This window comes from Heterocephalus glaber, unplaced genomic scaffold (genome assembly GCF_053883595.1).
Source record: "Heterocephalus glaber isolate CG9 unplaced genomic scaffold, H.glaber_assembly_v1.0 deba00000122, whole genome shotgun sequence".
NCBI classification, from domain to species: Eukaryota; Metazoa; Chordata; class Mammalia; order Rodentia; family Bathyergidae; genus Heterocephalus; species Heterocephalus glaber.
The window spans coordinates 82,892,072-82,906,654 of record NW_028258138.1 but is presented as its reverse complement, the minus strand read 5'-3'; the positions used below and the strand labels follow the sequence as shown (position 1 = coordinate 82,906,654).

The following is a 14,583-nucleotide window of genomic DNA, read 5'->3' as shown; positions in this document are numbered from 1 at the left end:
CTTGCTCCAGAGACAGCAGCTGGGAACAGCTGTGGAGATGGAGATTGCGCAGATGCTGGAGGAGAACTCGAGCATCCTCAAGTTTGGATACCAGTTCACCAAGCAGGGGCCACGCACCAGGGCAGCAGCTGCCATCACCAAGAATAATGACCTGGGTAAGGTCACTGTCTTAGTTCTTTTCCCGTCTCTGGGCCACAATACCGGACGCCCACGACTCAAAGGAGGAGAGGTTCATTTTGGCTCACAGCGTGTAGAGTTTCAGTGCATAGTCGGCCGGCTCCAAGGTGGGCAGGGCAGGGGAGAGGGGCTGGCAGAGGAGGGTTACTCATGGCATGGCAGGCAGGAAGCAGAGAGAAAGAGCAAGGAGTAGGGAGACAGAGACCCAGACCCTTCCAGGGTGTGCCAGTGGTGAGCCACCTCCCACCAGGCTTCAGTTCCCAACATCACACCCAACTCTGAGCCCATCAGAGGACTAATCCAGTACAACACCCATGAATGATCTGGTGTCATACACCCGTGACATGATGTGACCCAGCCCCCCACACCCGTGATCCAATCACCTCCCCAAATCCCCACCTATGAATGCACGAGCTTGGTGGACATCTGGATACTCAACAGGCACCATGCTGTGAGCCAGTGAGGCGGGGAGAGCGTGCTGAGGGGCTCCATGTCCTCTCCACGCACTGTTCCACGGGCTTTGGCTTCACATCGTCTTTCACTGTCATCAAGGCCTTGCGGTTCTCATGGGGTTGAAGTTTCAGTTTTGTGTGTTTATTTCCCAGGCAGCTTTCTGTGCTTGCTTGGCTTCCTTTGTGCCTTCGCATCTCCTTTCCTTACATGTGGATTGTGCTTTGCTCTCTGTACCGAGAAGACATAGCCGTGCAGGTCCTACTCCACTGTCTGAGCCTGCCTGTGCTTTTCAGTACTTAGGTTTAAATGTGGGTACATTTGATGCTTCAGTGCTTTCCATCCCGAGGTTTAGATGCTGACCTGTCTGCAGAAGGCTGGTGTCCAGCCACCACCAGAATTAATGGCTGCAACTGTGTCTGTGTAGTCGTGAAAGCACAGGGCTGAGAGGAGGATGTGCTGAGGACAAATGACTCTGTTCCACAGAGATGGGAAGGTTCCCAGCTATCAGACCCTGTAAATTCCTCCAGACACTGGGCTTATTTTATCATTTCCATTTACTGCCATGATTTGTTGAATAATGAAGTTTAAGATCATTTGTATCCTCAAGTGTGTGGGATTGTTATTTTGTAAGATTAATGTCTTTCAGGGGCCGGGGATTTAGTTCGGCGGTTCCGCCGCCTGCCCTGCAAGCGCAAGGACCCGAGTTCAATCCCCGGTACCAAAAAAAAAGATTAATGTCCTTTGGAATTTAAAGGCTATGCCTTCCTTCAATTTGTCTTTTTAAACTTCTCTCTCTCATGTAGTTCGAAAGAAGAGGGTTGAAGGAGATCGAAGGTAAACGTCCATGGGAAGAGGTGAAATTTCGCCATGGAGCCATTTAAAAACAGATACAAACTCCTTCTCCACGGGACCATTTTATCAGAGGTTTTTCATTTCCATTAACCACACAACTAATGATTTAATTGGCTTTTTTTTGGAACTGCTTATTTGGGATTCTCCAATGTGTAGTTGTTTCCTTGCTTCCAGGCGCTTCTGGCAACTCGTCCAGATGGAGGGGTGCAGGTGTCAGAGCTACTGCTGAGGCCAAGATTTGACCACTTCATACTGGGTCACCCTCTCTTTCTTACATGAACATTTTTTTAACCACTGAAAGGCATTTAGTTTAATATGTGTTTTAACCGATTACAGGAGAGGCCTACCTCTGTTTACATGCACAGCTTCGAGTTAGGCTAAATATATCCAAAGTGTTATGCTTACTGCATGAGAAGTTAGTATTGCCAGTCTTTCACTGGGTGAGAAAATGTGACCCATTTAGCACAAATCCCTTAGTTAGAGAAAAATCCCTATGGGCCGGGGATGTAGCTCAGTGGCGCCGCACCTGCCTGGCAAGTGCAAAGTCCTGAGTTCGATCCCCGGTACCAAAAAAAAAATTCCCTAAACGCACACAGCCAGCTGATTACAGATCATTGGGCAAGGGGCATCGTGACACTTTCACAGGGCATTAGCTCCTTAGCATAAGCTGTCTTTTAGCCCCTGAGCAGCCCCTCAAGCCAGAGCATAGGCAGTGAGAGGAATTAGCACACCACCTATGCTGATTATTCAACATTAATTCCATCTGTAAAGTGACTCTATTGAAAACCTGTTTACAAAGCTGTTGAAAAGATTTCCAGACATGGTAGGAAATGTTTGAATTTTAGTAAGAGAGACTTTGAAAACAGTACGTTCCTACATAAAACAATAATAACTACCCCTTTAACAAGATTATCTAACACACACAATGGTGTTGACAAATCTTAAAACCATGTATTGCTTTACCTTTAGTGTAACAAGATTACAGGATAAAAGTGAGCCTTTGGATGCATTGTGCAAATTCTTGTCCACATGATCCACTAGGCGTTCACAAACACCAAGGAAAATGTGAACTGTCACTTATACAGGTGTTTGTCATCTCAAAGACAAGCCTGTGCAAATGTGACTGAGATGATTACACCATGGTGTGCAGAGCCTTTCACTGGAACAGCGAGGCGGTGCAGGGAGAAGTGGATCCGAGAGACAGCCATGGGCACCAGACGTTGTCCTGACTCGGTGCTACGGGGCAGACGCGTCCCTGGTAGCGGTAGGGATAGCGCCCTGATGCTGACCCCTCCCTCTGAGTCTCCCTTCCTGCCTGCTCTCCATTCCAGCCCTGCTCTGTCTCCTCTCCTCTCCTCTCCCACTCTGAGCCTTCTGAAGATGACGTCCCTTGTGCCAGTGATAACTAGAGCTAAGGTGGTTGTTCTCCCAGCAGAGTGGGTGCAATCCAGAAGAGGTGCAGGGACCAAGGGTTCCCGAGTGACTCAGTGCAGTTAAAGGGAAGAGGGTGTGCATGGAGCTTGTCAGCAGAGCCCTTTCAAAATCAGACATTTACCTGGACTGTAAGTAGCACCCATACAGGTGCCTCGAGGGCGGGTCCTTTCAGATGTCTCATTTTCTTGAGAATTTTTGAGGGCACAATAAACAGAACATTCTGACATTTTGAAACCCCAAATTGTTTAGTTTACTACTATATTTCCTCATCAGTCTTGAAAAAAACATAAATACTGTTAGATGATTTTTTTAGTCTTGATTTTTTTCTTCCCTCAGACCCAATCGCTGATTGCTCAATTTTCAGAAGTTTGCACACAAGTTGCTCAACACAGCTTGGTTTTGTTTTGTTTTTGGTGGTGTGGGGGGTCGAACCCAGGGCTGCACACATGTGAGACAAACAGTCTAACACCAGGCCACATCCCCAGCCCAACACAGCCGTTATTAAACATTAAATGATATGCACTTGGAATTTTAGGATGATACTGAAGACAGTAGTAATAAATACTCAAATACTCCCTTTACTGCTTCCGATATTCGGGAGATCTTTGTGTCTGCAGGTGGAAATACCACCTCCAGGCGCTCTCTCATGGCTCTTCCAACTCTGTTTAGTAACTTCTTGCTCGAGGTGGGAGTATTTATACTTTGGAAATCAGTGATGTGTTGCAGATTGGGACTTTCCTCTTCTTATGAGCAGTCATCAGCAAGTGCTGTTTTGTTACAGAGCTCTGTAAGTGCTGATTTCCTCATGTGCAGGTCTGAGCCTTTCCCTTCTCGCTTGCTCTTCCCTGCCTTCACCCTGAGAACCGAGCGCCCCACAGTGTCCTCGCAGCTGTGCAGTGTTGACAAAGCCTTGGCAAAAAGCAAGAAAAAAATTCGGCATTGGATCGTGGCTATTTCACCCACACAAGCAGCTGTTGGTAGTGTTAGTGCAAGCAAGCAGGAAATTGTAAAATACAGCACTGTTTTTAGCTTATAAAATAGTTGGGTCACATATAATAGAGTTTGCGAGATCAAATATTTATTACTAATCACTTTGTCTTATTACCTGTTATTTGTGAAGTAGCCTGGCAGATGACTTTCCACTAGTGTTTGCATCTTGGAGATGACTATTAGAAGTAAATGTACATTTTGGGGAACCTATCACATCATTTAATTACACCTTCATCTTCCATCTGGTGAAAGTGACTGAGAGGAAGTCTGTTCCTGATGATTAGCATGATTCCCTTACTACGTGTCATGATGGGGCAGACTGTAAATATTTGTATATGTGTATGCTTTGCTCAGTACTTTGTCAAGCTCTTTGCCAATACCTGGACACCCAATTGGAGGGAAAGACTATGTCCCAAGGTGCATCCCTTCCCCCTTAGGGTTGTGCAGTAAAATTGGTCCCTGGTCCTGTCCCCAGCACCTGTCGCAGCAGACAGGATGTGGAAGAGGAACCTTTGCGGTCTAGGAATCATGGGGTGAGTGCAGCCCTACCTCTTCCCCTCTGCCTCAAGTGTGGCGGAAGCACTTTCATCCTTATGAGCATGATCAAACCCCTGACGTCGTCTTTGGCCGGCATCCTGTAAATACGTGTACGTGTGTGTGTGTGTGTGTTTGTGTGTGTGTGTGCACGCGCGCGCGTGCATGTATCGTCAGATATCCAAGTAGGTATCTGGCTACATCTGGACACCTGATTGAAGGGAGGTGCTCTCCCCCACATCTTTCCCTGCCCTCTGTCAAGTCACCCCAGGCCCAGGCTAAGTGTGAATCTACTCCTGGAGTCTGGTAGTTTGTCCCCAGCCTCCACGTCTCACAGCTGCATGGAGAACAGCTCTTAGGAAATAAATGTAGAAGCCTAGAAATCATCTCATTGATCTAGCATGCGACTGTCCCATCTGCCTAAAGCGTGCGAGCGGCGTTTCACCCTCAGCCGTACAATGCAGCCCCTCCTCCCACTCCGGGGCACACTGTATATAAATATTTTGTACATAAAGATCAGAAAATACGGTCCTGAGGTGTCTGGCTCCCTCTAGACCACCGAGTGAAGGGAGACCTCGCTCCCAGCCTTGTTTCTTGCCCCTCTCAGGGTCTAGAGAGGCGCCCGTGGCTCACCCACCTTACACCTCACCTTCCGGTAACAGCCCATCTCTACCTACAAACCAGAGCCCACGCCAGTGTCTACTCCTCGGGTCCACTCCGGGGAAGCTGTCACAGCGACCCACGGAACAGCTGCCATGCGGAAGGGGGCGCCTGGGAGAAACCAGATGTGTCCCCCAGCACTAGGGAAACCGCTGTCCCCCAGATCACTGCCTTGAGAACAGTTTGGTGCTCGAAACCTGAAACCAGTGTGAAGCATCCACCTGGTCTCCAATTAAAGACGGTCCTGGGGAGGTTACAGAAGCTTCTGCAAATACTTCTTTTGCATGGATAAGATGTACTCGGCCCTCTCCTAGATACTGTGGAGGAGACAGAAGAAGGAATCGTGGCTTTATAGAATTTTCTGGTTGGCAATTCAGGGTGGACGGAGTGCCTTTTGTGAAGTAGATGCCCTCTGTAGTTCATATCTTGGTGGCCTCAGCATTAGCGGGCAGAGGACAGGAGCTGGGACAGCCGGCCTCTGTGGAATGTTGCCTGGCATGGTAGAGCTGTTTGGAGTCAGGTTGTGAGTCGTGGTCCTGAAGCTCCCTTCCCTGTTTCCTCTGATGCCACAGTGCTCACTGATTTCCCTTCAATGATCAGAGAACCAAGAGGGAATGTCCTACGCTCCCTTCTCTGAACTTTCCCTTTCACTCCCCAGTGTTCCTCACTTCCGCTTGTTCTCAAGGCTAAAGGACTGAGACACAGGGGAAGATGTGGGGTGCTTGCAGCACCTGGCTGGGGCCCCTGGATGGACAGCTCACGGTCAGCCCCCGGGAACCAGCTGGCCAGAGAAAAGTGCCCAGCGCCCCAAGGATACTGCACTGTGTTCTTGGTCCCCCACTCGAGACCTGACTGGTTTTGCTTGTGGTTCCGGAGGTGGAGATTAGTGATGGGGAGGGGCTGGCTGACAGGAGGAAGAAGGATGGAATTAAAGATTTACATCCACTAATGGCAGAGCCCAGTTCCACTCCACTCGCCTCTCTCCCAGCTGCTTATCATGGCAGTGACTAAACAATCCGTAGATGGATTTGCAAGTTTTTAATTTGCAACCTCACTTTGGGTACTGTTCTAACAGCAGTACCGTGTGGCAAGGCTTGGGCCAGTTTGGGACTTGGAAGAAGGTGAAGGGGAGGGCTGAAGACCTGGGTGAAGGGAGTGACCAGCTAACCAGACTCCCTGAGGAGTCTGTCACCCACAGCAGTCGTTCTGAGGACAGTGGCTCAGCTGGCTGGGGTGGCAAAGGGCGCCCCAGACAAACAGAGAGACTGAACCCCATCCCCAACACTTAGCAGGGATCTGATTATGGGCAGTTCATTCAATTGCCCCCAATTATAGACTCTCCAGGGGGAGGAACACTGGATTTGGAGTCAGGAAACCTGGAGACTTGACTCCACACTTCCCAAGCTTGGTGGCTCTGGCAAGCCACATGGTCTCCCAGGCCTGAGGTTCCTCAGGTGTAAAGTGGAGTGATGTCTTCATAACTACCTCACAGAGCTGCGGTGCGACTGTAACTGGATTAGCGGATGAAAACGCTGTAGAAACTAGAAAGCACTACACAAAAGTGGGAGATCCTTGTTATTATCAACTTGTTAATGTGTCCCACTGCCTCTTGAACCTGCTTTATTCTGAGCGACAGTGACATCTTCCACACCTTTTGGAGTAGGGGGAATTGCAGCATGGTATGAGGGAGGGACTAGAAGTATTTCACTTGCACCCCAAAGGAGAGAGAAGGTTGATGGCAGGTGTCATTGCCAGGGTTGTACGTGATGGGGTGTTTCCCTACATTGTGTTGACAGTACCTTGGCAGAATCCTTGCAGAGGGCTTAGGGCTGGACATGGGAGGCAGTGAACGGTGGCTAAGAATTGAGAGGAGGATCTGGGGTCTGCTACCTTCCGGCCTCCACTGGGCTGCGGGAGGCCAAGACCTAAGGTATCACTGGGGGCCCTGGAGAGATGACCGGCCCGGGCTCCAAGAATTGCCCTGCCTTCGCCGTGAGAGACAAGGGGGTAGAGTGCCACCCATCACCATCAGCTGGCCAGGGAGCAGCTACCATCACCAGCAACCCCAGCCCCGGCCAGCATTGTTTCTACTAAGGAAGGAAGGGACTTAGCATCGAGGCCTTTTATCAGCACTTGGAGGCAGGAAATGCATCTCACCAATCTTTGTATCTTTCATACCATCTAGTAAGGTGCCTTGTACATAGTTGGTGCTTAATAAATGTTGCTTGTGCTTCATTGGCCTCCAATCCCACAAGAATTATGCTCCATTGCCCACCAGGTGATATTTTTAGAAAACGACACTGATTAGATGCCAGCTGCATGCACCTTTGGGGAGGCTGTCCGTCCGTCTGGCCTTCCTTTCAGCTGGGAGGGGATTAGATGGGCTGTCTCTTCCCCCTCCCAGACTTGCAACCCTGTGATCCTGAATCGTTCTCGTTCCCTCTGACCAGGGTGGCCAGGGTTCCCAACAGCTTTTGCTGTCTTTGGTTCTGGGTGCACAGTTCTGGATTTCTCAGGATAAGGTAGGGCTGGGGATGTTACTCATGATAGAGAGCTGGCCTCACAGGTGCAGGCTGGCTCCGCAAAATGAAAAAAAAAAATGTTGAAGAGGGGTAGGAAACCAGAGAGGTTATTTTAAAACATTATATTTTCTCCCCAGAATCAGTGGGAAAAGAGAGGTGGAAATGCAGAGGGGGATGCTGAGATAGCACAGCAGGTTCTCCGTGGGCTTTTCTGTACATTCGTGTGCGTGTGCATACTTCTGAGCACAGACTGGGCAGCACAGGGCAGCAAGCCAGAGCACACTGTGCTTTGGGAGCAGCCAGCCCAGGATGGAAAACTATGGACAGCTTCAATGCGGGGAGATAGGAATTGGCTGTTCGATGAGATGAGATGCACAGAAATACACTTTGAAAGGGAATTTTATTTTAGTACCAAATGTTGCCAGTGACAATCCTTAGTTAAGAAATGATTCTGACATAAAATTCTTATCTTTGCCATTTTGTTTTAAGGGGAACAAACTCTATATACATGGAAAATAATACCTATATTTTAATTAAGCCTTCATCTTAATTCTGTTTCATTTTTTTCCAGGAAAATGAATAAGCAGGATTTTTTTCTTTGCATTTGAAAATGTAAAATACTTGCATGCCACCAACCTGTATATCTTACCAGTTCAGATGCCTGTAATGTGTGACCTTTTGTGTATTGTTCAGTGTACTGTTTTGAAGAGAACAAAAGACAATACTTTTGTAAACTGTAAATGGTTTAAACTTGTATTGGCAACATCTGTTTGGCTAAGTAGTTATTGAAAAAACCCATGTGGTTTTATTTTTCATTTGAAACTTTTCCATCAAAGCCAGCCAACTGGTTAGGAATAAAGACTAATTTGCCAGGGCTGGGGATGCAACTCAGTGGCAGAGTACTTGCTGATGCCCTGGGTGCAATCTCCAACCCTGAAAAAGAGACTAATTTGCCTTTTAAATGTGAAGTTGAACATTTGTGGTAAATGTGTAAAAAAGCAAAATGTATGAAGTGTTAAATATTATTATTCTGATACCCTGGTTGGCCCAAAAAGGTGCAATTTTTGGCCCTTTGGAATTAGCCCCAGACGTAATGCTAAGGTAAATGTAAACTGTTTTAATTAACCACAGTCTTTCTGCTTTCAAAGATGTAATATATTCATTTGTGTCTGGAATGAGGTTTCTAAATGAAAATGTAAAGAATACTGGGAATTAATAAACTCAACTTCAAAAGTGGAAGTAAAGACTGTTTTATCTGGCTGATTTTTAGACAGTGTCTCTTCAGAATAACTGGGTAATGTTAGGCTCTTACGTTAGATGAGCACTTTTGCAAATAGAACTATAAAGTTCCTTAATTTAATACAAAAAAGTAGACCATCACAAGTAGCCACAGGAAGAAGTCAGAACTTGTTATCAAAACAAAAAGGTACAGGGCCAAGGATTTAGCTCAGTGGTTCTGGTGTCTGCCTTGCAAGTGCAAGGTTCTGAGTTCCATCCCCACTACCCAAAACACAAAACACAAAACTAAAAGGTACACTTAGGTGACAATTAAAATTTGTCTGAATAAATGAGAACAGGAATACAGGTAACTAAATATATGGTTTAGTGCAGTGGTTCCGGCACCTGCCTAGCAAGCGCAAGGTCCTGAGTTCGATCCCTGGTACCAAAAAAAACAAAATATATATATATATATATATATAGTTATCTATAAAAAAAATATATATTTTAAAACCTATTCTGGGAACTTGAAACACTAAACACTAAAAATAATAAAGCTACATAATAAAAGTGTGACCTGATAAAGCCCTATTTCCCAACTCCCTGTTGAACTCTGTCCCAACTTTTTGATCCCTAAATTTTATCATTTAGGCCAATAACAAGGTCCGAAAAGCATAGTGGGCTTATGTCCAGTTTCTTTTCTTGTTTCACAGTTTTTTTTGAACAAGGAAATATACTGCTATCCTTCATTGTTTAAAGGATATTCCTGTTCCATCTGGACCTTGCAAGGGACACGCGTTGCATTTTGAATATTCCAGCCTCAGTGTCTTGATCCATAAAATAGAAACAGTGACAGGAATATGTTCCAGTCGTGTCATTGTGGGGGATAATGTGCACAGCATGTAGAACAGTGCCTGGGATGTAGAAAGCATGCATAGGACCATCCTAAGTTCTAAAAAATATTCATCCATATTAATGCCAGCACAGGGCTCTATGCTGACAGCATCAAGAATTTAAACAGGACCAAAGCACTTTTTAAAATTTCCACTGCCCAGTCCCCTCTGGCAGCAGGCCCTCCTCTGTACCCCAGGAACTGAACACACGCCTATACACGCACCCACGCAGGCACGTGCACACAGGAGATGGCGCTGATTCAGCAGTCCTCGACCCCAGCTCCACTCCTCCCTCCTCCCCGAGGGCTTCACTCTGCTGGGCTTGCTCTGCTCTCTGCCTCTCTGGCCACCCTTTTGGATTTGACCATCTGGCTACTGGAACAAGTCACCGAGTTTCAGAACTGTTTTGTCTTAGACTGGCTCTGGTCTGGCCTGCCCTCTCTCATCTGGAGAGTTGACTGTATGGCTGTGAGAAGCAGTGAATCAACCCACTGTCCAGGCCTACCAGGAGGGAACATGCTGTATCAGATACCCACGGCCTCCAGCAATTGTCCCACCTGTCCAGGACCTCAGGAGGGACCAGATGTATGTGTGATTAAATGAGACTGGGCTAAACAAGGTAGGAAAATTGTGCAGGTGCATGACTCAAAAGGTGTGGAGGGCTAGGTGTTGGGAGCAATGCTACATAATTCTAGGGAAAAATCATTTGAGTAGGCCTAGTTCTCCTGCCTACAGGCCAGCAATAACACTCCAAGACATACTTCCATTTTGGCCTCAGGTCACAAGGGAGATCTCAATGATCCCATGATGCTGTAATCCTCCAGGACAAGACCACACCTGTGGGAGACGCCCTGGGAGGAACCAAATCTTCATCTGTGTAGTTCCTGGGAGGAACTAAATCTTCATCTGCATAGTTCCTCATTGTTCTTAGATTTCCACCGCCCCCACCCAGTCTTTTGTTACACCTTGTTCATCCCAATATGATACTGAAATCTACATTATTCATTTGTTACATTTGTTTCTTTGGATGTACTAAATAAAAGGTGCCGCAAGCTAGGGCTTCTTGGCTTTGCTGCCCAGAGCAGCACTGATCAGACCCAAAGCTCAGCTTCTTCTCAGTCTCATTTGTCTACCTTTCCTGTAATTCGCCGTGTGCTGCCGTGGCTCGAAGGAGACCAGGACTCACTGCAGAGGTTCTGGTAACGTCCCCTTCCCCTGTTCCCTACAGCTAGGCATGGTGGCACATGCCTGTAATCCCAGCACTTAGGAGGCTGAGGCAGGAGGATTGCTTTGAGTTGGAGGCCAGCCTGGGGAAATAGTGAATTCAAGGCCAGCCTGAACTATGTAGTGAGACCCTGTCTCAAAAAACAAAAACAAAATGATGTAGAGAGCTGGGTGCACAACTGTGGTAATCCTAGCTACTCAGGAGGCTGAGGCAGGAGGATCACAACTTCAGGGACAGCCTGGGCAACTTAGTGAGACCCTGTCTCAAAATAAAAATGCAAAACAGCTGAGGATGTAGTTTGCTGGTAGAGTGTTTGCCAAAAATATGAAGCCCAGAGTTCAATCCCTGTTACATATGGCACACATGAGACCACTCATTTAAACAACACCCCACCCCACTCCCACCCCTGTAATGGGGATCAAATTCAGAATCTTGTGCTTGTGAGTCAGGCAAGGCTCCACTGAGCCAATCCCCAGCCCCTTAAACAAGCTTTTGAAAGAAAAGTTTATTCCAGTGAACAGAGACTAAAATCAGATTTTTGCAGCTAGCTGGGAAAAGCTGAGCTCATTACATCTATGTGAGGGTGGGCTGGGAGATAGAAATAGCAGCAGCTAGCTAGCAGAGATTTCATCCATGGGTGGATGGGCTAATACTAGGAGAGATATTAGCAGCTAACGGGGAAAGGAATTAGGCTTACATAGGTATTGAAGGGGCTAAGGAATCTGGGGTGAAATGTTTATGATTGAGTCCAAGGGCAGTCTGCACAGGTGTGTAGACAATCACTGGACCTTTTGGCGCCTGAAGCCTGTCATTTGCTGAGAGCAGCCTGTTTGTTTTTGTCCTGTTTGTTTGTGAAGGACTCACTTAGATCAGGCATGACAATCCCCAGTGCTGGGGGGAAAAGTGTGGAGGTAATGAGGTAATTCTACAAACTGCACACTATTGAAATTTTCCATCTTGAACAAAACTATAGAAAAGAATATCATCCACTTTGGTGGTTTTACAGCAGTCATCTCTAAAAGCTAGTATGGACTCACTTCGAATAAACATGAAATGTAAAGAGTAAGTTCAGAGGAACACACTGGTTTGCAGCAAGACAGGCTCACAACATCTTTGAAAAATGTGGACTCCATGAGAGTGCAGCCAACAGTTCGATGACTGGCGTAAACAGCCTTTTTTGACTTGGTTATAAGTAAATGCTGATGAATGGAATAATTTCAACCCCAAATGCTAGGTAGCCATGGTGGGACTCATTCCTTGACAGACTCATTAGACATGTATCAGCTGTTTGTATGGGCTGTGGATAGCTCATTGATTATCAGGGAGGGACAAGAAATACTTTGACAGGTTAAAAAATGTGGGCTTGTTAAAGTCTAAGCCTGCCTATATCTAATCATATAAAATTTAACAGAAGTTATAATACCATTCTCTCTCCCTCCTCCCTCCCTCTCTCTCTCTCTTCAGTTCTAGGGAACAAACCCAGAGCCTTAAACATGCTAGGTAAGGACTGTATCACTGAGCTTTACCCCAGTGCCATCATTTTCTCTTTAATCCAAACAAATCAACTACAAGATTGGATGGAAAAATATTACTTAATTGCCATCTGAGTGGATAAGACTCGTGTTTTAGTTGACTGAAACCTTCATGTGAATATACGTAAAGTGTTCCTGCCTAAAAGCTATCTTTACCTTAAGTGACATTAGAGAAAGTCTTGGGATTTGGCCAAAAATCTGCTACTTGCCTTGGCTTTGAGCTGCAGCTCCTGGAATGCCTACTTCAATATTACTTCCATCGTCCTTGAACTTTGGCCTGCTTGGTGTTTGTGTGTTCAGAAAGTTATTCTAAAATCTTCTCAGTCAGCAGTGTCACTGATAGGAACAAAATACATCATTTAGATGCATGACCAGATCCATTTCCTAATACAAGCACATATTCTAGATGTAATCTGAGTAAAGACTATCTGAATTATTTGTAGACATCCTATCAAAGTACAAATGTGTATTAATTACTGGATGAGTAAAATGCTATAATAATTACTAGGTTACTAGGTTGCTACGCCAGAGAGTTGCCCAGACTGGGCTTGAATTCGAAACTTTCCTGCCTCAGCCTCCCAGCATACTAGGATTATAGGCCTCCACCACCACACCCAGCTAAAATACACATTTTTACAAAAGCCAAACTAAACCAACCAGCAAACCAACCAACCAACCAAACAAAAAACAGTTAAGTGTACTGTGAAGCCATTTCCTAAAGAAATCCTTGGATAACAAAATATTGCCCCAAGCATTAATTTGCATATGATGACTCAGAGTGAGCTTCCTTTGTGAGTTTATGGCTGGACGCTCACAGATAACACTACTTATGGCTTGTTACACATTTAAGTATGGCAGTGTCCTCTTATTTATTACTTTTACTCTAACCAAACCCTGAAAACTAGTAAGAGCCACACTCTGTCCTAATTCAAATATTTTACCTAAAGCTATCAGATTTAGTTTCTTTAATACACTGAACTTCAACTGTTTTCTATCACTCGAAGTAGAACTAAGAGCAGGGGTGAGCCTGTTTCAGGGAGGGAGGGGAGTTACCTTGCCGGCCTAGCCACCTGGGGATTTACCTTTCCTCTGTCAAAGTAGGTCAACTCCTGTGTTTGCCCAAGGCTCTCACCCTACCCCCTGGTGGGAGAGCCGGCCTGTTCTGGGTTCCGGAAAGAACAAACCAGGAAGAAATGGCAATCACCTTGGACCTGCTGCTTATGCCTGCCATTCTGTCGCTTGCAATCACTTTCGTGGCCAAGGCGAGGCTCTGTTTCTGAGCTGGGAGGCTACAGTCCGACATTGATCTACAAGAAGGAAAACCTGAGGTGGGAGGGTCACGCATTCAAGGCCAGCGTGGACTACAGAGTGGGGCTGTCTCAGAAAACAAGACCGAGAAAGACAGCCCCATCTCCCCTTGGGGTGACTTCCACCGACCTTGTTCTGCACTGCAGCCCCCTCCCAGGTGCTGGCTGGCCCTGGTGAGTGACCTTCTGCTTCTGTCCTAAGGTGAGAGCCGGAGCAGCAGAGAGGGAGCCAACACTTGCTGATTTCCAAATAGGCTGAGGTTATCTATGGTGCGCTGGGCAGTCAGTGGATGCCAAGCCCTCTCTGAGCTCAGACTACATAAACCAGCAGCAGGATGTCAGCTCAGAACAAGTGGTACAAAGGCTGCAAAGTCAGGAGCAGCCAGAATGGCAGGGCTTGGTGACCACAGGCCTTGGGTTGGGACAGGAGCAGAAGCTTCACGGAAATGAGGACGTGGCCCAACCTAGAAGAGCACCCTTTTGCGAGGCAGGAAATGTGATGGAAGCCAGGAGCCGGTGAGCAAGAAGCTAACCTGATCTGACTTGGTTTTAGAATGTCACCCTGGCTGCTGATAGGGCAGACTGCAGCAAGTTCTTTTTCTTTTTTCACAGCTTTATTCAATACTAGGGCATCATTCGTAACACTTCTGGCCCATGTGTGGTGTTTAATGGACACAGGTTTAGGAGATTCATTCGTAAGTTCTGTGATTACAATCTGATGATGTCTCTCTGAAGAAAACTCATCACCACATGGTTTTATTTTAGAAACAGTAACTAAAATAAGCT

General features: G+C 46.5%; 1 protein-coding gene and 1 long non-coding RNA gene across 6 annotated transcripts in view; one reads left to right on the top strand and one right to left on the bottom strand.

The window, feature by feature from the left end:
* LOC110349990 (uncharacterized) overlaps positions 1-14,583 on the bottom strand; it is a 29,503-nt gene that overhangs the window by 3,392 nt on the left and 11,528 nt on the right. For both annotated transcript variants that reach the window (XR_015438831.1, XR_015438829.1), the window contains one exon: positions 12,700-12,826. This is a non-coding gene — a long non-coding RNA (uncharacterized LOC110349990). The remainder of the gene's footprint in view (positions 1-12,699; positions 12,827-14,583) is intronic.
* The window catches only part of Tmod2 (tropomodulin 2), a 51,041-nt gene that overhangs the window by 27,739 nt on the left and 8,719 nt on the right, over positions 1-14,583 (top strand). The window contains exons 9-10 of one of the 4 annotated variants that reach the window (XM_087180568.1): positions 11-155; positions 5,048-13,999. In XM_087180568.1, coding sequence (XP_087036694.1) covers positions 11-155; positions 5,048-5,244 — 342 coding nt within the window. In that variant the 3' untranslated portion in view covers positions 5,245-13,999. Of the gene's footprint in view, positions 1-10; positions 156-1,433; positions 14,000-14,583 lie in introns of all 4 variants that reach the window. The other 3 variants (XM_087180571.1, XM_087180574.1, XM_087180570.1) reach the window with 3 other exon arrangements.